Source organism: Arabidopsis lyrata, assembly GCF_000004255.2.
Source record: "Arabidopsis lyrata subsp. lyrata unplaced genomic scaffold ARALYscaffold_5, whole genome shotgun sequence".
NCBI lineage: Eukaryota > Viridiplantae > Streptophyta > Magnoliopsida > Brassicales > Brassicaceae > Arabidopsis > Arabidopsis lyrata.
Window position 1 is genome coordinate 20,678,824 of NW_003302551.1, and position 18,292 is coordinate 20,697,115.

The 18,292-nt window shown below is 38.4% G+C and overlaps 5 protein-coding genes across 7 annotated transcripts; 2 read left to right on the forward strand and 3 right to left on the reverse strand.

The window, feature by feature from the left end:
* The first annotated feature begins 702 nt into the window (after positions 1–702).
* LOC9314502 (ABC transporter B family member 21) lies at positions 703–5,928 on the forward strand. Of its 2 annotated transcripts, XM_021024657.1 has the most exons (12): positions 703–880; positions 969–1,340; positions 1,428–1,482; positions 1,577–1,752; positions 1,841–2,301; positions 2,378–2,903; positions 2,996–3,269; positions 3,357–4,222; positions 4,300–4,566; positions 4,653–4,916; positions 5,013–5,306; positions 5,458–5,928. In XM_021024657.1, the coding sequence occupies exons 1-12, from the start codon at positions 878–880 to the stop codon at positions 5,809–5,811; spliced, it is 3,912 nt and encodes a 1,303-aa protein (XP_020880316.1). In that variant the 5' UTR covers positions 703–877; the 3' UTR covers positions 5,812–5,928. The 2 variants fall into 2 exon arrangements, with proteins under 2 accessions (XP_020880316.1, XP_020880317.1); XM_021024658.1 differs by having other exon boundaries at positions 703–1,340.
* On the reverse strand, positions 5,862–7,515 carry LOC9312730. The gene is made up of 7 exons (XM_002878388.2): positions 7,288–7,515; positions 7,111–7,185; positions 6,936–6,993; positions 6,705–6,760; positions 6,464–6,526; positions 6,299–6,376; positions 5,862–6,192 (listed from the first exon to the last, which is right to left on the reverse strand). The coding sequence occupies exons 1-7, from the start codon at positions 7,342–7,344 to the stop codon at positions 5,935–5,937; spliced, it is 645 nt and encodes a 214-aa protein (XP_002878434.1). The 5' UTR covers positions 7,345–7,515; the 3' UTR covers positions 5,862–5,934.
* Positions 7,516–8,854: 1,339 nt separating this feature from the next.
* On the reverse strand, positions 8,855–11,004 carry LOC9314503 (F-box protein At3g62430). Of its 2 annotated transcripts, XM_021024659.1 has the most exons (4): positions 9,771–11,004; positions 9,490–9,591; positions 9,102–9,380; positions 8,855–8,989 (listed from the first exon to the last, which is right to left on the reverse strand). In XM_021024659.1, the coding sequence occupies exons 1-4, from the start codon at positions 10,665–10,667 to the stop codon at positions 8,957–8,959; spliced, it is 1,311 nt and encodes a 436-aa protein (XP_020880318.1). In that variant the 5' UTR covers positions 10,668–11,004; the 3' UTR covers positions 8,855–8,956. The 2 variants fall into 2 exon arrangements, with proteins under 2 accessions (XP_020880318.1, XP_020880319.1); XM_021024660.1 differs by having other exon boundaries at positions 8,855–9,385; positions 9,456–9,591.
* Positions 11,005–11,385: 381 nt separating this feature from the next.
* LOC9314504 (L-cysteine desulfhydrase) lies at positions 11,386–13,523 on the reverse strand. Its single transcript, XM_002878390.2, has 2 exons — positions 11,968–13,523; positions 11,386–11,716 (listed from the first exon to the last, which is right to left on the reverse strand). Exon 1 carries the CDS (start codon positions 13,337–13,339, stop codon positions 11,975–11,977), a length of 1,365 nt encoding a protein of 454 aa, XP_002878436.1. The 5' UTR covers positions 13,340–13,523; the 3' UTR covers positions 11,386–11,716; positions 11,968–11,974.
* A 476-nt stretch (positions 13,524–13,999) lies between these two features.
* On the forward strand, positions 14,000–17,291 carry LOC9314505 (proline--tRNA ligase, cytoplasmic). The gene is made up of 12 exons (XM_002876616.2): positions 14,000–14,111; positions 14,472–14,655; positions 14,753–14,842; positions 14,947–15,063; positions 15,143–15,330; positions 15,456–15,522; positions 15,654–15,776; positions 15,890–16,042; positions 16,129–16,413; positions 16,563–16,781; positions 16,876–16,969; positions 17,067–17,291. The coding sequence occupies exons 2-12, from the start codon at positions 14,488–14,490 to the stop codon at positions 17,129–17,131; spliced, it is 1,569 nt and encodes a 522-aa protein (XP_002876662.1). The 5' UTR covers positions 14,000–14,111; positions 14,472–14,487; the 3' UTR covers positions 17,132–17,291.
* Positions 17,292–18,292: the final 1,001 nt, after the last annotated feature.

Genomic DNA, 18,292 nt, shown 5'->3' on the forward strand with positions numbered 1-18,292 from the left:
GTCAAGGTCTTTTCTACAGTTCTGATCCTGATATGGAATTACAAGTTTTTGCTGATGCAGATCTTAGTGGATGTCCTGATTCAAGAAGGTCTGTCTCCGGGTATTGTGTGTTTCTTGGTAAAAGTCTCATCTCATGGAAGTCAAGCAAACAAGACATTGTATCTCGCTCTTCTGCAGAATCTGAGTACAGAGCTATGGCTTTAGCTGTTTTTGAGATTGTTTGGGTAAGAAGCTTACTGGAGGACCTACACATTACACCAAAGACACCCACAATTTTATATTGTGACAATCAGGCAGCTATTCATATTGGGAACAGTCCGGTTTTTCATGAAAGAACCAAGCATATTGAAAGAGATATGCATACGATAAGAGACAGAGTTACAGAAGGAACTGTTAAGCTTCTTCATGTGAGATCCGAATGCCAAGTTGCAGATATACTGACTAAGGCGTTATATCCTGGCATGTTCAGAGCTAATTTGAGTAAGCTGGGCATTTCAAATATTTTCGTGCCAGCTTAAGGGGGAATATCACACTATATGCAGCACCTTGAGTAACAAGAAAATGAGCTGTTTATTAACAGAGTTCAATAACACTGTTAGTTGTTAAACAGAGCTAATAACAGAGACGTTAAGATATTTTGTATAAGATCTTTAGCTGTAGTATATAAGCAATTGTATAGCCTAACATTCAGATTAATGAGAAAGTTATTCTTTTGAGTAAACTCTAATAGTTCTTGAAATCGAAAATCCACTGCTTCTTCTTCAAGTAATGAACTAGAGTATATTATATATTCAGCCCTGCACGACCCTTATTTCCACGGCTTCTCTGTTTTCTGTTGTTGTGTCAAGTTCTTGGACTGGTTTCTGGGGTTTTTCCAATGGTCTTTTATCTATCTACTTAGATATTTTTTTTCTCTGTTTTCTTTTAGATTTTAAAGTTTCCATCTTTAGCTTTGGTTTTCTTGATAGGATCAAACGACAATGGATAGTGTAATGGAATCAGAGGAGGGGTTGAAGGTGGATTCACCAAACAGAGCAAACGTAGAGACTTCAAACTCTAAAATTCATGAAGAAGAAGAAAAAGAACTTAAGACTGAATCTGTTAAGAAAAAAACAGAGAAGAACAAAAAAGAAGAAGAAGATGAGAAGACCAAAACAGTACCGTTTCACAAGCTGTTTGCCTTTGCAGATTCATTTGACATCGTTTTGATGATCCTCGGAACAATAGGCGCGGTGGGTAACGGTCTTGGCTTCCCTATCATGACGATCCTCTTCGGAGATGTCATAGATGTGTTTGGACAAAACCAAAACAGTTCAGATGTTTCTGATAAGATAGCTAAGGTAAATAAATAGATTCTACTCTTTTACCTTTCTTGTTTAGACCCACAAGACCACAATGATTGATCGTTAGAAGAATTTTACTCACAGGTGGCTCTGAAATTTGTATATCTTGGGCTTGGAACTCTAGTGGCAGCTCTTCTCCGTAAGCACACACTCGTTGATTTTTTCTGAAATCTTTAGTGGTTTTTTTTGTGTGAAAGATTTTGATCTTTATGGATGTTTGTGTATATAATCAGAGGTTTCTGGTTGGATGATCTCCGGTGAGAGACAAGCTGGAAGAATAAGGAGTTTGTATCTGCAAACTATATTGAGACAAGACATTGCCTTCTTCGATGTCGAAACCAACACAGGAGAAGTTGTTGGAAGAATGTCAGGTGACACTGTGCTTATACAAGACGCCATGGGAGAAAAGGTAACAGAACACTACAAAAAGTTTCAATCAAATTATTGTCTTTTTTTTGGGGGGTTGAATTAGATACTAAGTTTCATACTTTTTGTAGGTTGGGAAGGCTATACAATTGGTATCAACGTTTGTTGGTGGATTTGTGATAGCTTTCACTGAAGGATGGCTTCTTACATTAGTCATGGTATCTTCAATTCCGCTTCTAGTAATGACTGGTGCAGCTCTAGCAATCGTCATTTCGAAAATGGCTTCTCGTGGACAAACTTCTTATGCAAAAGCTGCGGTTGTAGTTGAGCAAACAGTCGGGTCGATTAGAACGGTTGCATCGTTTACCGGAGAGAAGCAAGCGATAAGCAATTACAATAAGCATCTTGTCTCTGCATATAGAGCAGGGGTGTTTGAAGGAGCTTCCACTGGGCTTGGACTTGGTACACTCAACATAGTCATCTTTTGCACTTATGCTTTAGCGGTTTGGTATGGTGGGAAGATGATATTGGAGAAAGGATACACAGGAGGACAAGTTCTCATCATCATCTTCGCGGTTTTAACCGGTTCCATGTGAGCTTTCGAATCGACTTTGGTCCTTAAACTTCTTATTGTCTATTATCTAATTTGCTTTTCATGCTAATATCAGGTCGTTAGGACAAGCATCTCCATGTTTAAGCGCGTTTGCAGCTGGTCAAGCCGCGGCATACAAAATGTTTGAAACAATCAAAAGAAAGCCGGAGATTGATGCTTCTGATACAACTGGAAAAGTTCTTGATGATATTAGAGGAGACATTGAGCTTAAAGATGTCAACTTTAGTTACCCGGCAAGACCAGAAGAGCAGATCTTTCGCGGGTTTTCACTCTCTATCTCGAGTGGTTCAACCGTGGCTCTAGTTGGGCAGAGCGGAAGTGGAAAGTCTACTGTTGTGAGTCTAATAGAGAGGTTTTATGATCCACAAAGCGGTGAAGTCCGAATAGATGGGATTAACCTCAAAGAGTTTCAGCTAAAGTGGATCAGAAGCAAGATAGGACTTGTGAGTCAAGAACCGGTTTTGTTCACTTCAAGCATAAAGGAAAACATCGCATACGGGAAAGAAAATGCAACAATCGAAGAGATTCGTAAGGCTACAGAGCTCGCAAATGCGTCTAAATTCATTGACAAGCTTCCTCAGGTTGAGAACTAAATCACCTCTCCTCTGTTTTTTGTCTCTGTTTTCATTTTGATGAAGCTTGTAAATGTAACTGAATTAACTGTAAATTGCAGGGTTTAGACACGATGGTTGGAGAACACGGAACTCAGCTTTCGGGTGGGCAAAAACAGAGGATTGCGGTGGCTAGAGCGATTCTGAAAGATCCAAGAATCTTGCTTTTAGATGAAGCAACAAGCGCACTTGATGCAGAGTCTGAGAGGATTGTTCAAGAAGCTCTTGACAGGATCATGGTCAACCGAACAACTGTCGTTGTCGCTCACAGATTGAGCACGGTGAGAAATGCAGACATGATTGCTGTGATTCATCAAGGCAAGATCGTAGAGAAAGGTAAAACTCAAAAGTTTTTAACACAGATACATGTGTATATATCCAATCCTATCTGATAGCAAGTGCTGATCATAAATGTATGATCAGGTTCTCACTCTGAGCTCCTAAGAGACCCGGAAGGATCGTATTCTCAGCTCATACGTCTACAAGAAGATACTAAACAGACAGAAGATTCAACGGATGAGCAGAAACTGTCAATGGAGTCCATGAAACGGTCTAGTTTAAGGAAGTCGTCGCTAAGCCGGTCTTTAAGCAAAAGATCCTCTTCTTTCTCTATGTTTGGTTTTCCAGCAGGAATAGATACAAACAACGAAGCCATACCAGAGCAGGACATCAAGGTTTCCACTCCGATTAAAGAAAGTGAAACAGAACACAAGAAAGTCTCTTTCTTTAGAGTCGCTGCTCTAAACAAACCAGAGATTCCTATGCTTATACTCGGATCTATAGCCGCGGTCTTAAACGGAGTTATACTACCGATTTTCGGGATTCTAATATCAAGCGTGATCGAAGCATTTTTCAAACCACCTCAGCAGTTAAAATCCGATACAAGGTTTTGGGCAATCATCTTCATGCTTCTTGGTGTAGCTTCAATGGTGGTCTACCCGGCACAAACGATCTTTTTCTCCATAGCCGGATGTAAATTGGTGCAGAGGATAAGATCAATGTGTTTTGAGAAAGTGGTTCGTATGGAAGTTGGATGGTTCGATGAGACTGAGAACTCAAGTGGTGCTATTGGAGCTAGGCTCTCTGCTGATGCAGCTACGGTTCGTGGTCTAGTTGGAGACGCACTGGCTCAAACGGTTCAGAATCTTGCGTCTGTAACAGCGGGTTTGGTCATCGCGTTTGTGGCGAGCTGGCAGTTAGCTTTCATTGTTCTTGCGATGCTTCCCCTAATCGGGCTTAACGGTTATATATACATGAAGTTCATGGTTGGCTTCAGTGCAGATGCAAAGGTACAACTAAACTCTCTTTTTACACAAGTTACATATCTCTGTTTTTGTGTCTGATGAAACCGAAAAATTGTTGGCAGAGAATGTACGAGGAAGCGAGCCAAGTAGCGAACGATGCAGTCGGGAGCATAAGAACGGTTGCTTCATTCTGTGCAGAGGAGAAAGTGATGAAAATGTATAAGAAGAAATGTGAAGGTCCTATGAGAACAGGAATACGTCAAGGCATAGTTAGTGGTATCGGTTTCGGAGTTTCTTTCTTTGTCCTCTTCTCTTCTTACGCCGCCAGTTTCTATGCCGGTGCAAGGCTTGTCGATGACGGGAAAACAACCTTCGATTCTGTTTTCAGGGTAAAAAGCAACAAAAACATTCAGATACTCGTGATTCCTGTTTTCTTGTTCCCTTCTAAAGACTGATTTGTGTTGTTTCGAAACAGGTTTTCTTTGCTTTGACAATGGCGGCTGTAGCTATTTCTCAGTCAAGCTCATTGTCTCCTGATTCCAGCAAAGCTAGCAATGCGGCTGCATCGATATTTGCGGTTATAGACAGGGAATCGAAGATTGATCCTAGTGATGAGTCTGGGAGAGTTCTTGATAATGTTAAAGGAGATATCGAACTTCGTCATATCAGTTTCAAATATCCTTCAAGACCAGACGTTCAGATCTTCCAAGATCTCTGTCTGTCTATTCGCGCTGGCAAGGTAAGATATTGAAAAATTGAAACTAGATCTGTTAGTTTGCTATAGTCAATTAAATTCTAAATTCTCTAGTTTGTTTTTTTTATCCCTCTGTTTCAGACAATAGCTTTGGTTGGAGAGAGTGGAAGCGGGAAATCGACAGTGATCGCGTTGCTACAGAGGTTTTACGACCCTGATTCTGGTCAGATCACTCTTGATGGAGTTGAGATCAAGACTTTGCAGCTGAAATGGTTAAGGCAGCAAACCGGTCTGGTGAGCCAAGAACCGGTTTTGTTCAATGAAACGATCAGAGCAAACATTGCTTATGGTAAAGGAGGAGATGCTTCTGAAACCAAAATAGTATCCGCAGCTGAGCTATCTAACGCTCATGGCTTCATCAGTGGCCTACAACAGGTAACTTTAACCGCACCACACCAACATTCTAAGTTTTAACATTGAACAGCTTCAAAAGCCAGAAATATAGAACCAAATAAACCGAGTGTCCAGCCCTAATTTCCAGGTCCATGGATACAGGTTGAACTGAAAGATTTACTTACCGTTGCAGGGCTATGATACAATGGTGGGTGAAAGAGGAGTTCAATTATCAGGTGGGCAAAAGCAGAGAGTAGCCATAGCCAGAGCAATCGTTAAAGACCCTAAGGTGTTGCTACTTGATGAAGCCACTAGTGCCCTAGACGCTGAGTCGGAGCGTGTGGTTCAGGATGCATTGGACCGGGTTATGGTTAACCGAACCACCGTGGTGGTTGCACATCGTTTATCGACAATCAAGAATGCAGATGTAATTGCAGTTGTTAAGAATGGAGTCATCGTGGAGAAGGGAAAGCATGAGACTTTGATTAATATCAAAGATGGGGTTTATGCTTCTTTAGTACAACTTCATCTGAGTGCTTCTACATAAAATTCCCTTTCTAGTGATTTTAGCATTTGTGAGTTAATACACAATGGAACTGACACCAAAAGATTCAATTTTTCGATTCATTGTGAATGTTTATATAGATTCTTGAGCCAGTAACACAAAATGTTAATCATCGTCTTCACTTTCATCACTATATGAGACTAAGCCTAAACCTGTTTGCAGAGCTTCAGCAGTTTTACCTGTGACATTGCCTTTTGCGGAATCTAAAGAAGTCGGGTCGATTTGGCTGGCTGGTTTTCCATTCCATGGGATCTCTTTCTCTTCTTTCTCTGTCGCTTTAGCCTTCTTCGGTTGTGGCTTGACTTTTATGATCGCTTTAAATGGACGAGTCGCAGGATTTCTCTTCCCGGTTGGTTTTTGTTCCTGTAAAAGAGTTCAAGATAAAATTTAACCATTTGTGATTCAAATGCTCAAATGCAGATTTCTGCAATTATATCTAACATTCCGATTTGAATCATGAGATATTCACCTTGGTGATTGGAGCTGGTGGTGGAGGTGCTGCTTCCTTTGGTTCGTGAAGGATTGCTGATCGTGCTGCAACCGCTGCCTGGAAATGAAACCATAATACAATCTTAATCTAACAAATTTTTAAGCTTTGTTAACTGTTGTTATTCAGGATTCAAAAGAAAGTTACCTGGAAACTACGAAGCTGTTCTTCCTCTTCATTAGCCAATTGTCGTTCATATTCCCTCTTTGACTATAAAAAGCAAGTTTAAATGAGAGTGTTAAGACGACAGAGAAGATATAAGCACAAAGACCACGCCATCAAGTCATGATTCTTAAATTACTGATCATCAAGAGCTTATAAGCAATAAGTAACTCATTAATATCTACACTAATATGCAGTCCATTGGCAATAAAAGAAGATAGCTCACCATTTCCAGTTTATCAAGAAACTCAGTCTCATCTTCATCCAGAGCTTTGGGTGGTCCTGTAAATCCCAATTCAAAATAGTCTCTTCTTTAGTCAAACCATTGAACACAAGGTAACAAATCAAAAAAATTAATTTCAGAAAGGTAAACCAAAGCAGAGATTTTGACATAAGAATTGATCACAGCTTGAAAAGATGGAATCAATAATACTGCTATACAGAGATAGTGACTCACTATGCTTGAATCGTTCATTAAACTCAGCGTCTTTCTTGTCTTTGTTCTCTTTCAAAATCTGCAATTGATTTAGGTCAAAGAACACATTACAAGTGAGGAAGAAGAAGACGAATCATTTACTCATGGGACTGAAAATTTCTAGGAAAAAAAACGACAATGGAGGATGGAGAAAGACCTCGTAGAGAGCCCTGTCTCTCTGGAATGTTCCATCTTCAACTCTTTCACCTCTTTCTTTCTTCGATTCATCTAACTGGATCACGAAATCCATTGCTCAGGAAAACAAACAATTTAAAAACCGAATTTTACAAAACTAGGGTTTCGATAGAGAGGGAGAGAGAGAGAGAGAGAGAACCTGTTCCTCCGAGACGAAATTGAGTAACCTAATAGGTTTCTCTGTCTCATCAGCCATCTTCTGCCTCTACGCAACAACACAATCACGCTTTTTGCTTAGCTCTGAATCCAAAAACTATGCGCTTTTTGTTGAATTCAATCAACAATGGAGGTAAAATGTCTCTCTTCAAGGACCCTGTAGCTATAACCTATTGTCAAAACTCAAAACTTTGGAGGAACAAAGTTTGGAGCTTTCTTCTTCAAAATCCCTAGCTTTTTCAAGTTCACAATCCTCTGTGCATAAGACTATGCTTAGTTACATGGATTCTTCCACTGCAAACGTGCCACGTGTTTATATGCCTGTTCGCTTTTCTTCGCTATATCGTTGTTGTTCTAATTTACTATACCATTAATAAATTGACGAGGATACAATTACGATTTAGAGTTTAATTCCAAAAGCTATACTAGTATTTTTGCAACACTTTGATGACGGGTAGATAAAAATATTTCTGGGTTAATTGGATATCTGACCCGTTTTTTAAATTCCTTCACAAAAAAATTTGTTGGGTCGGGTTATATTTAACCCAACTCATACACCGGATATTTCATATTTAATAATTTAGATATTTAGAAGATTTGATTAAGATTTAGAATTATGATTCTCCTATCATCTTTATTTGATTTGTTTTTAACTGTTTTGAATCATCATATAGTAGGTAAAGTAAAAAAAAATTCAATTTTTTTCTGCATATACTGTAATTCGAAATTTTTAAAACGGACATATGTATTATCCAATTGACGAAAATGTGTGTTCAACGTTCTATATCGATTAAAATATTTAGACAATGATTCAGAATCATATCATAAATAAGATCAACATTAATAAATAAATGAGTTTTTTGGCCGGACGGGTTTGGCGTGACGGGTTTTTGAGTCAACAATAATAAAAAGATTAAAATATCATTAATCCGCCGCTTCAATACGGATTAAATCCTTATTTTTTTGAATACCACCAATATTAAACATATTAAATCAGTCTCATTTAGAAAAGATTGTATAAAACCAAAAATTGTCCCGTGGTATAATGTTACTTAATAAAAATATTAATAAAATTTTAAAATATCATTAACATGCCGCTTTAATACATATTAAATCTTCAGTTTATTAAAATATAAATGTCTTAGAGAATGATATGATTTGTAAACTTTTATATATAATAAATAATCATTAAATTTTAAAATAAAAACAAATCACGGGACGGGTTAAGAAATTACGGAACGAGTTATATTTCGGGAAGGATTTATATGGCGGACGAATTTGAATCAATATTTATATACCGCATTAATACGGGTTAAATCCTCAATTTATTAATAATTATCTCGTGGACTCGTGGTATACCGTTACTTAATAACAATTGTAAACTATAATATAAATAAATATGTTATAACGAGATACAATTTACAAAATATTTTTATACTAACTTTAAAATTAAATCATCCCGCGGTGTGCCGCGGGTTAAAATCTAGTTCTTTGATAAAAACAAACCAAAGCAAGTTACTTACCAACACAAGTAAAATGCACCCAACCAAAACAGCAAAACTGTGCATGTTATATCCTCAAAGCTTTGCTTCATTGGAAAATATCTGAGGAATTCTTGGCAATAATAGACCTAATGTAGCTTAGCCTCTCTCTTACAAACTCGAGTGTTTTAGGCACAAAAACGCCTACAAAAACACCAAGCTGTTCGATTCAGAGCAATATCATGTACGAAAGATGCAAAACAAAACAGTTCTCATGTTGAGGCAACAAACTCTTGTTTGTTCAAACGAACTTGACCTGGACTTTGCATTTGGATGAAGCTCTCGGGAGCATTAGGAGATCCGCCAAGATCTGCAGCTTATTGTCAACTCTTCTTTCCTCAACATGAACTTCCAACAGCACCAGACACTGCAATTTCTCCAAGACATGCTTTATTTGCACCATTTCTCCGATCCGTCCACCGAACTGGGTTATCGTTAGGATCTCAACAGGGCAGGACAAAAGGAAAGAATACCCCTCCAAGCATTCGCAGACAGATTTTAAATCCAGATATTCTCGATATTCATGGTGCAAATCCTGAAAGAAAAGATTTTATGAGTACCTATTGGGGTTGGACTATAGTTAATGGTTTGTTCAATGAACTTTTTGGGCTTTTGAGAGTCTTCAGATTTGGAGATTTCTTAACAAAAAGTTTTAGAGGATCCCAGCAGACATCTGCTTCACTTGGCAAATCTAAATGAGACATGTTTTCAAACACTGTGTCTGCTTCATTGCAGGTATCAAACAGCTGGAACAGAAAAAAAAATCAACATGTCAGTCATAAAATTGCAATATATGGCTCAAAACTTTAATAAACATTCCAACGTCTAGCAAAATATATCTGAATGGTTCCCCATTCTTTACTATCTGTTAAGCTGCAGAAACATATTAAAGAGTAAGAAAAAAAAAACAGTAGAGAACACTTGCCATCAACGTGTCAATGAACTTTAAGCGCAGAATCTGAACATGTTTCAACCCCTTGAACAGATTCGTTAGATCGGTGTTCATCCAAGCAGTCCACATATTAAATTGGAGCTTCGCTTCAACAAGGGAGTTGAGATTTACATCTGGAAACTCATCATGAATATAGTCCCTGTATTCCAAGTAGGTAAGACTGGGAGTATCAAAACTAATTCTCTCAAAATCATAGTCATCACAATCATCTGAATCTTTTGAATATGCACGCCTTATAGTAAGTCTCTTAAGGATCCGACTATACACGGTATGAGACCAATTCCAAAGTTCACAGTTGAATCCATCTATGATTAACTCCTCGAGCACAGGGCAAGCAGAAAGAAGCCTTGTAAACGCACAACCACCAGTATTATCGAATTCGAACCGAACTGAATCAAGAAGGAGAGTCTTCAGAGCAGGAAGCAACGCATTCTTAGGGAGAATGTCAATAACAAAACCAGACCCTAGTTTCAGTTTCACAACGCTCTGGCAAGTGAAGATCTCAAAAGGCAGTGAGTAATCTCCTTTGACATTGATGTCCAGTTCAAGATCCAAGACACCACACTCCAACACTTTGCGTAAACAATCGTTGACAGTTTCATACTGAGCAAAATCCAAAGACTGCAACTTTAGAGAGAATCTCCTCATACGGTGACTGGTAAGTGGAGCCAATTTTATTCGATCAGCGAAATCTTGGAAACTTCCACTACTGGCAGACGACGAGGAGTCAACAAAAACAGCACTCGGTATGATGGTAACCAAATTCAGCCATTTCTTGGAGGCATACTTCAAGCAAGTAGCTTCTTTTGCCGAAAGGAAGGAGATTGCGTGATAAATAATATCATCTGGCAAATTACTGATTCTATCCATTCTTTTTCGCAAACCCTAAAGAACCCTCTTTCACTACCCATAAAACCTCAATTTCTAATTGCCAAACTATATCAAGTTCAAAGAATACGAGAGAGCTTACTTCACATGTCGACATGAAGCAGAAACCCAGAAATCATCGCAATCGCGTTTATGCAGAACCAATAAAACCGATGCGTAATTTGCAGAAATTGGGGTAAACGACGACTCAATCCGATCAATTTGAGAGATTTCTGAAGCGAAATTGAATCTTCAAAGAGAAATTGACGAAGAACTAGAGCGGAGTCATAGCATTTTCTTGAAAGCCGAGAAAACAAGGAAGACGACAAGATAAATTTTGAATTTTTATTATGCAATCAATTTTATATACTCGGATACAAAAACAAAAGCAGTTAGTTTTTGTGCCAATCATTTTGCGCCAGCTGTAATCAGCCATTCTCAATCCAAATTCCGGTTTAGTCTGGGGTTAAATTGTTTTGTTTTTTTTTTTGGTCAAAGGGGTTTGAATTGTTTAGATTTCGAATTATTATGGTATAAATAACAAAACTACCAAGTAAAATTTTATGTTCAGTCGATTTTTCAGATTATTTCATCTAATTCAGAATAAAATAAATTGTTATTTCGACGATTTTGGTGTTAGTGTTACTGTATATAGACAACATTTTTAAATTACTTGAGTGTCATTACATATGTATGAATATGCTTATTGTTTATCAATGTGAGATAATAAAAAGTTTTCAATAAGGAAAAGTTATTGGAATTGCGACGATTCGAAAGCAGAATGTTTGAGGAAGATAGATTAGACGGACATGATTTTATTTGCAATAATCATCATACAAAGCCGTTAAACGTTAAAAAGACTAATAAAAGAAAGGACCTCTCAAGGTTAGCTTCTTCTTCCATTGCAAGCCGCTCCTCCACAACCTCATCAATAAATGTTATCTCTGGAATCTTTTCCCGTGGCTCTTCCAACGCCTTATTGTTACACCCGAAACATGTGCTTGATCTATGAAAGAGTCTAAATGAGGCCCTTGTGGATTATCAAAGTATACCTGCCACCAAAACCAAAACTTATGTTTTGAAGACCAATACTTTAATTGGTTTGGTTCATATACGATCAAGCAAGTATCATCATCTAGAGCATGGAACAAGATCTAAAGTTGTCTGCCTTTGCAAATAAAATACAGATTGGTATATCGAACAAGATCTATGTTGTCTGCTTTTACAGTCCACCATTTTAAAGGCAGATAAGCCAACAGATGTTTGTTTAGAAGATAAGCAAGATTGTGAATTTGAAGCATACCTTGTTACTACCCTGAAGGAAGGTTTTGACAAGTCATTTGATCCTTGACTAACTCTGTTATTGCGTCTCTCAATCTCTCATAATCCTCAGTTTTGTTATAAATCTGATGAGAGATCCGAACATAGGCAGTAATTAGTCCACTGTCTTTGTCTTTCACTCCTTCCTCTCCATCCCTCAATCCGAGAAAATAAACTGGAACCTCGACTGAGTAATGCACCCGCAGATATGACCGCAACTTAGTAGCATCTTCATCACTTTCAACACAAAGTTTTGAAGGTAAACCGATCATAACCATCCCAACACACATTTCAGGAGGTGACCCGAGATTCGTTCCCCAAGCATCAGCCAGCATTAACCCCATTCTAACAGCTTCATCATGGTTCCTAATCATAATCCCTTCGATCCCTCCCTCGAACCTGTTTACAAACTCCATTACCGATGGAACCACAAGCTGCGAACTGTAATCCCTAGTCCCAATCCAGGCACTTTCTATAGGCAAACCATTTCCAAACTCATGAGACACCACAGGGTGATGAACATCAGACTCAGAACCACGTTTCTTACAATAGAAAAACGCGATAGACGGCGGACAAAATAACCATTTATGCAGATTACTCACATAGTAATCAGCTCCGATTTCTTTAACATCAACTTTAACACTACCAATGGCATGAGCTGCATCAACAAAAACCTGCTCCACACCTTCTTCTCTGCAGATTTTAACCAATTCTCGTACCGGCATCAAAACACACGGCATCGACGTTATATGGTCAATGATAGCTAACCTAACCGTTCTACCATTCGCTCTACCTTTCTCTAATCCTTCTCTAAACTTGGAGATAATCTCTTCGTTCGAATTAACAGGGAAAGGTAACCTAACCTCAACAGTAAAACCTCCCACACGAGAGACATAAGCCTGAATCGACTTCTTCACACTCTGAAACGCACAGTGAAACATCACAACCGTATCTTCCTTCTTATACTTCCCTTCCGAGAAACACCTTCCAACTTTCTGAAGAACAATAGCTGCAGCAGTGGTGGCGTTATCAACGAGCGAGACCTCGTCAACATCATCGGCGTTGATTAGGTCACTGATCACAGTTCGAGAAGCGACAAGTCCACGACGGAGACCGTTGAAGTAGAACTCATCAGGCTGACGAAGATAACGAAGCTGCCACTCACGCTGCGCCTCGAGAACGGAGCCGGGACAGCACCCGAAGCTACCGTTGTTGATCCTGGCAACACCGGTCTGGTGGTGAGCGAACTCGGAGTCGATATCTGACTCGGTTAATAACCCAGCGAGGCGTGGCTTCTTCGGAGCGCGGTGATTGTGACTCATCGAATCGCCATTGCGCCGCTCGCCCGACTCCATCGGAATAAAAAATCAGAGCTAGGGTTTCGTCTCGAATCCCAAATCGAGAGAGAGACTCTGTGGGTCAAATCATTCACTGTTGGTATGTCATCGTCGATTTTAGTGGTGCGGTAACACTTTTGCGCTTCCCGACAATTCAGAAAAAAAATTCAAAATTTTGTAGTGAATTAATAAAGATCTATTTCATTTTATAACAACGTTAAATCAAATTTACGCTAATTGACATGTGATGATCATACTAATTTGCAGTTTTGCACCCTTGTTAGATTTGAGTTTAATCCGTTAAGGTGCCCTTATTTTTTTGTCGGATAGAATAACATCACTCGCACTTTGAGGTTCAAATTTGGGCTTTAATGGGCCGTTAAGGTGAGCTGTTATTAGGTCTGAGTTATAATGACATGTGACGATTACTCAGGAGTAATAAAATAGCATTTATTCCATGACCTAACCATTATTCAAGTTGGAAATGGATCGACTGCGAAATGGGATTAGAATATAAATCCATCTTTTCTCCATAACTAAACAGTTAAAATTGAATCGTTGACTTATAGACCAAAATATGGGCTTGGCCCATGTAAACTTAGCATTAGGCACGAACCAGATCGAACCCTAACACGTGGCCGTATATAATTGGAGGTAGTTTAGTATCAAAGCTCGTCAAGCGAGTCAAAGGTTCGCAACTTGTAACGCTCTTTTACCCTCTCGATTCCTTCTCTCTTCTTATCTTCGCTGCTTCTTTTGCTCCGCCGTCGTCAGCTCTCCGGCTAATTTGGTAAGGTTCTTCTTCTCTTTAGCTCAAACGTTTCTTATTGTTCAGTGAATCGATTGTGATTTTGGTGATTTCTCTAGGATTCTTAGTGAATCGACAATCGTTTATTTTTCCCCTTGGCCATCTCTAGTTTAATCCATTGTCGTGTTTCTTAGATTCCCTAGCTTTTTAGTATTCGCCGGATTTCGTTTGTGTGTCAGTGGACCAGAACTCGAATTCCGTTGACAAATTGACTGAAAACTCAATCGATTCACAGATCTCGAAATAGCTTACGATTTTACTAATCCATTAACTTGGTGGTGATAAACCTTGATTTTCATGACTTTGATTATAAATGGATTTCGCTTTTGTTAATGCATTCAGAAGAAGAAGGTTGAAAATGGCTGGTCCCAGTGAAAAGAAAGAAAAGGTTAAAAAAGAAAAGGTTGTGAAAGAAAAGGTTGCAAAGGCTTCTTCTATTGGACAGAAGAAAAAGGACGTCAAGAAGGAAACGGGTCTTGGACTCAGCGTTAAGAAAGATGAGAATTTCGGGGATTGGTATTCTGAGGTTTGTTTATATGTTTAAAGATGATTTGTTTTAGCACTCTTATTTTTTGTCCCAAGCATGTTATATGACAATCCGCTTTCTTCTTATGTTTTTCTAGGTTTGTAAACAAGATATGATTGAGTACTATGATATCTCTGGATGTTATATTCTTAGGCCATGGTCCATGGCCATTTGGGAGATTATGCAAGTGAGTGTCATCGTTTCTTTAAGTTAATCACATTGATTGAAAGTGGAATCAAGAGTGTCAAATAAAAATGTTTGATCATTTTGTTTTCATTGATTTTTCTGTAGATTTTCTTTGATGCGGAAATCAAGAAAATGAAGGTCAAGAATTGCTATTTCCCTCTGTTTGTATCTCCTGCTGTCTTAGAGAAGGAGAAGGACCACATTGAGGGATTCGCTCCAGAGGTGTGCATATCTTAAATCTTATATGATTTTGTTTGTCAAAACAAAGGCCTTCTTTTAACAGATTTGAATGTTTGTTTAGGTTGCTTGGGTTACAAAGTCAGGTAAATCTGACTTGGAAATCCCAATTGCTATTCGTCCAACCAGTGAGACTGTGATGTACCCTTACTACAGCAAGTGGATAAGGGGGCACCGTGACTTGCCTTTGAAGCTTAACCAGTGGTGCAATGTTGTTAGATGGGAGTTCAGCAACCCTACCCCATTTATCCGGTATTTTGTTATCATATACTCTTCTCTACTTTTTCTGTCATCATCATGTTCATTGTTTCTGCTGTAAAACCTTCGCCGCAGAAGTTTGCTTGCCATAGCCCACTGCCTAACATATTTAATTGCAGGAGCCGTGAGTTCCTTTGGCAGGAAGGTCACACTGCATTCGCCACGAAAGCAGAAGCAGATGAAGAGGTAGGTGAACCTAAAACTTTTGCATGTGATCCAATTTCTCCCTTTTTTTTCCTGCAAACTAAGGGTTATAGTAAGCAGTTCAACATTGTTTAGGTGAAATCGTTTCATCATACTGCTTCCGTTGTTCTTAGGTCCTTCAAATTTTGGAGCTTTACCGTCGCATATATGAAGAATATCTTGCAGTTCCAGTTGTGAAAGGTATGAAGAGTGAAAATGAGAAGTTTGCTGGGGGACTTTACACTACAAGTGTAGAGGTATGTAATCTTTCTGTTCTGTGACATAATCTTTTTTCTAGTGGATTTACTCTGTGTGAATTTTTTTTTTTTTGGGTCAAAACTCTCTGTGAATTTAAACTTTGATTTGATAGGCCTTCATTCCAAACACTGGTCGTGGTGTACAAGGTGCAACCTCTCACTGTTTGGGTCAAAACTTTGCGAAGATGTTTGAGATCAACTATGAGAATGAGAAAGCAGAGACAGCAATGGTGTGGCAGAATTCTTGGGCCTACAGTACCAGGACGGTAAATACTTGAAGTACTTAGATTATTATTTCTCATGTGCTCTAATCTCTATCACTGTTAACTTTTCATTTTCAAACCTTTTATAGATTGGAGTGATGATTATGACTCATGGAGATGACAAAGGCCTGGTACTCCCTCCTAAAGTCGCATCTGTGCAAGTTGTTGTGATCCCCGTGCCCTACAAAGATGCTAATACCCAAGGAATTTATGATGCTTGTACTGCTACTGCATCTGCCTTGTGTGAAGCCGGTATCCGTGCTGAAGAAGATTTAAGGGACAACTACTCTCCTGGATGGAAGTATTCAGACTGGGAAATGAAGGGTGTTCCATTGAGGATTGAGATTGGTCCCAGAGACCTGGAAAATGATCAGGTCAGTCCGTTTAATATCTCCTCTATTCCTTGGACATATAATAGTGAAGTGCCTGGTTTTTACTGAGAAAGCAGTGATGTTTGGTTTGAATATGTAACTTGTAGTGTAGCTAAACGGATTTCATTTATCTTTGGTTTGCATCCCCATAGGTCAGAACTGTGAGACGTGACAACGGAGTTAAGGAAGATATCCCAAGAGGTAGCTTAGTCGAAAATGTTAAGGAACTGCTTGAGAAGATCCAGCAAAACATGTATGAAGTTGCGAAGCAAAAGAGGGAAGCATGTGTTCAAGAGGTAAAGACTTGGGATGAGTTTATCAAAGCACTTAACGAAAAGAAACTCATCTTAGCTCCCTGGTGTGACGAAGAGGTAAGTTACACAGCAAAAAAACACATTCCAACTTATAGAATCAAAACTCGAGAAGATAGCAATTATAAGTTCCTTAAAATGAAATTCTTTGTAGGAAGTGGAGAGAGATGTTAAGGCACGTACTAAAGGTGAAACTGGAGCAGCTAAAACCCTTTGTTCTCCATTTGATCAGCCAGAACTCCCTGAAGGTCAGAGACCCTTTTAAATTTATTATCTGTTTTGAGAAATTTTGCTCATAAATTTAGTCCATGCATTGACACAGAAGCTTCATTGTTTTCGATGCAGGCACTCTCTGCTTTGCTTCAGGAAAGCCTGCCAAGAAATGGACCTATTGGGGCAGGAGTTACTAAGTGTTCATCATGTTTTGATTCAATTCATGAAAATTTACTTTTGTCTTGTAAAGACTCTCTCAAGTGCATTGTGCTTTGATCTGATATTTTGACCAATTTGAGTTATTTTGACTGTGATTACGCTAAGAATTATAAAGAGTTGTCTTCTTCATTTCCTAAATTGGTTTATTAGATAAGCCTTCATCACTTGACTAACAGTTTTTGGGAGAAGTTAATCGAAGATATTGTTTGAAATCGGTTTTGTTCCCGTATAAATTTCAGACCAATGTACGTAAACCGAAAATCGACCTGGTTTACTATTTTTTAACGGCAGAGAACCCCGATTCCCAAATGTCATTAAGATTAAGGAAAATTCCAAAGAAGTGGACTAATTGGGGGCAGGAGTTACTAAGTTGATGAAAATTGCTTCTTCTTGTGTTTCTCTTTTTTACTTTGGTTTAGACTTTTTTACTTTGGTTTAGACTTGGTTTCGTTTTCGGTTTAGTTTTGTTTCTGAGGCGTAGACTTGATTTATTGACTATTGATTGATACTGATGATATTCAATAAACTTTTATTATCTCTGCATTTCACCATAAAGCTCTGTTTTTACAGAAATTTTGATCATTTTAGTCAATACTGTATATTTGAAATTATTGTTTATATAGGGTATTTTGACCTGATAATCCGGTCCATGATGGTATGTTTGCTGAATAATTAAAGGAGGTAATTAAGTATAGTAATTATGGATGTTGTATGTTTTATTATAGACAACAAGAAGTCTGTCACATTACTATGTCTCTACTCTCTTATTAATTCTTCTCCCTAATTTCGGAATATAATTTCATAAAATCCATTTAATTCACCAATTCTAGCTCTCCAGTGGTGTCCATTACACTAGTAGAGAATATATACTAAAAATCCTCTTTTCTTTTAATTGTATGTAAGTTTACTTCTTCTTGATTTATTCACTGCGATTTTTCCCTTTCTTTTTTTTAACTAAACTGAAATTATGAAAACATATAATTAGCAGAGTCAGTCAACTCTCACTTCGTTACGACTTACGAGACCAACGCCCACGTGTCACGTGATCCGTTATCTTCTTCCAATTAAAACGACAGCGTTTCGTCTCGTGTGTTAAGTGTGTAAAAAAAAGAAAGAATTACAGAGCTTTTTTTTTTTTT

Coding starts and splice junctions, on each gene's coding strand:
- LOC9314505 (XM_002876616.2), top strand. CDS start 14,488: ATGGCTGGTCCCAGTGAAAAGAAAGAAAAGGTTAAAAAAGAAAAGGTT. Junction 15,331..15,455: donor AACCCTACCCCATTTATCCG/GTATTTTGTTAT, acceptor ATTTAATTGCAG/GAGCCGTGAGTTCCTTTGGC. Junction 16,970..17,066: donor TCAGCCAGAACTCCCTGAAG/GTCAGAGACCCT, acceptor TTTTCGATGCAG/GCACTCTCTGCTTTGCTTCA.
- LOC9314504 (XM_002878390.2), bottom strand. CDS start 13,339: ATGGAGTCGGGCGAGCGGCGCAATGGCGATTCGATGAGTCACAATCAC.
- LOC9314503 (XM_021024660.1), bottom strand. CDS start 10,667: ATGGATAGAATCAGTAATTTGCCAGATGATATTATTTATCACGCAATC. Junction 9,592..9,770: donor AGTTCATTGACACGTTGATG/GCAAGTGTTCTC, acceptor TTTCTGTTCCAG/CTGTTTGATACCTGCAATGA. Junction 9,386..9,455: donor AAATCTGAAGACTCTCAAAA/GCCCAAAAAGTT, acceptor AAAATCTTTTCT/TTCAGGATTTGCACCATGAA.
- LOC9314502 (XM_021024657.1), top strand. Junction 1,483..1,576: donor TCTAGTGGCAGCTCTTCTCC/GTAAGCACACAC, acceptor GTATATAATCAG/AGGTTTCTGGTTGGATGATC. Junction 4,567..4,652: donor CCTTCGATTCTGTTTTCAGG/GTAAAAAGCAAC, acceptor GTTTCGAAACAG/GTTTTCTTTGCTTTGACAAT.
- LOC9312730 (XM_002878388.2), bottom strand. CDS start 7,344: ATGGCTGATGAGACAGAGAAACCTATTAGGTTACTCAATTTCGTCTCG. Junction 6,761..6,935: donor TAATGAACGATTCAAGCATA/GTGAGTCACTAT, acceptor TGGGATTTACAG/GACCACCCAAAGCTCTGGAT. Junction 6,377..6,463: donor AACAGCTTCGTAGTTTCCAG/GTAACTTTCTTT, acceptor TTTCATTTCCAG/GCAGCGGTTGCAGCACGATC.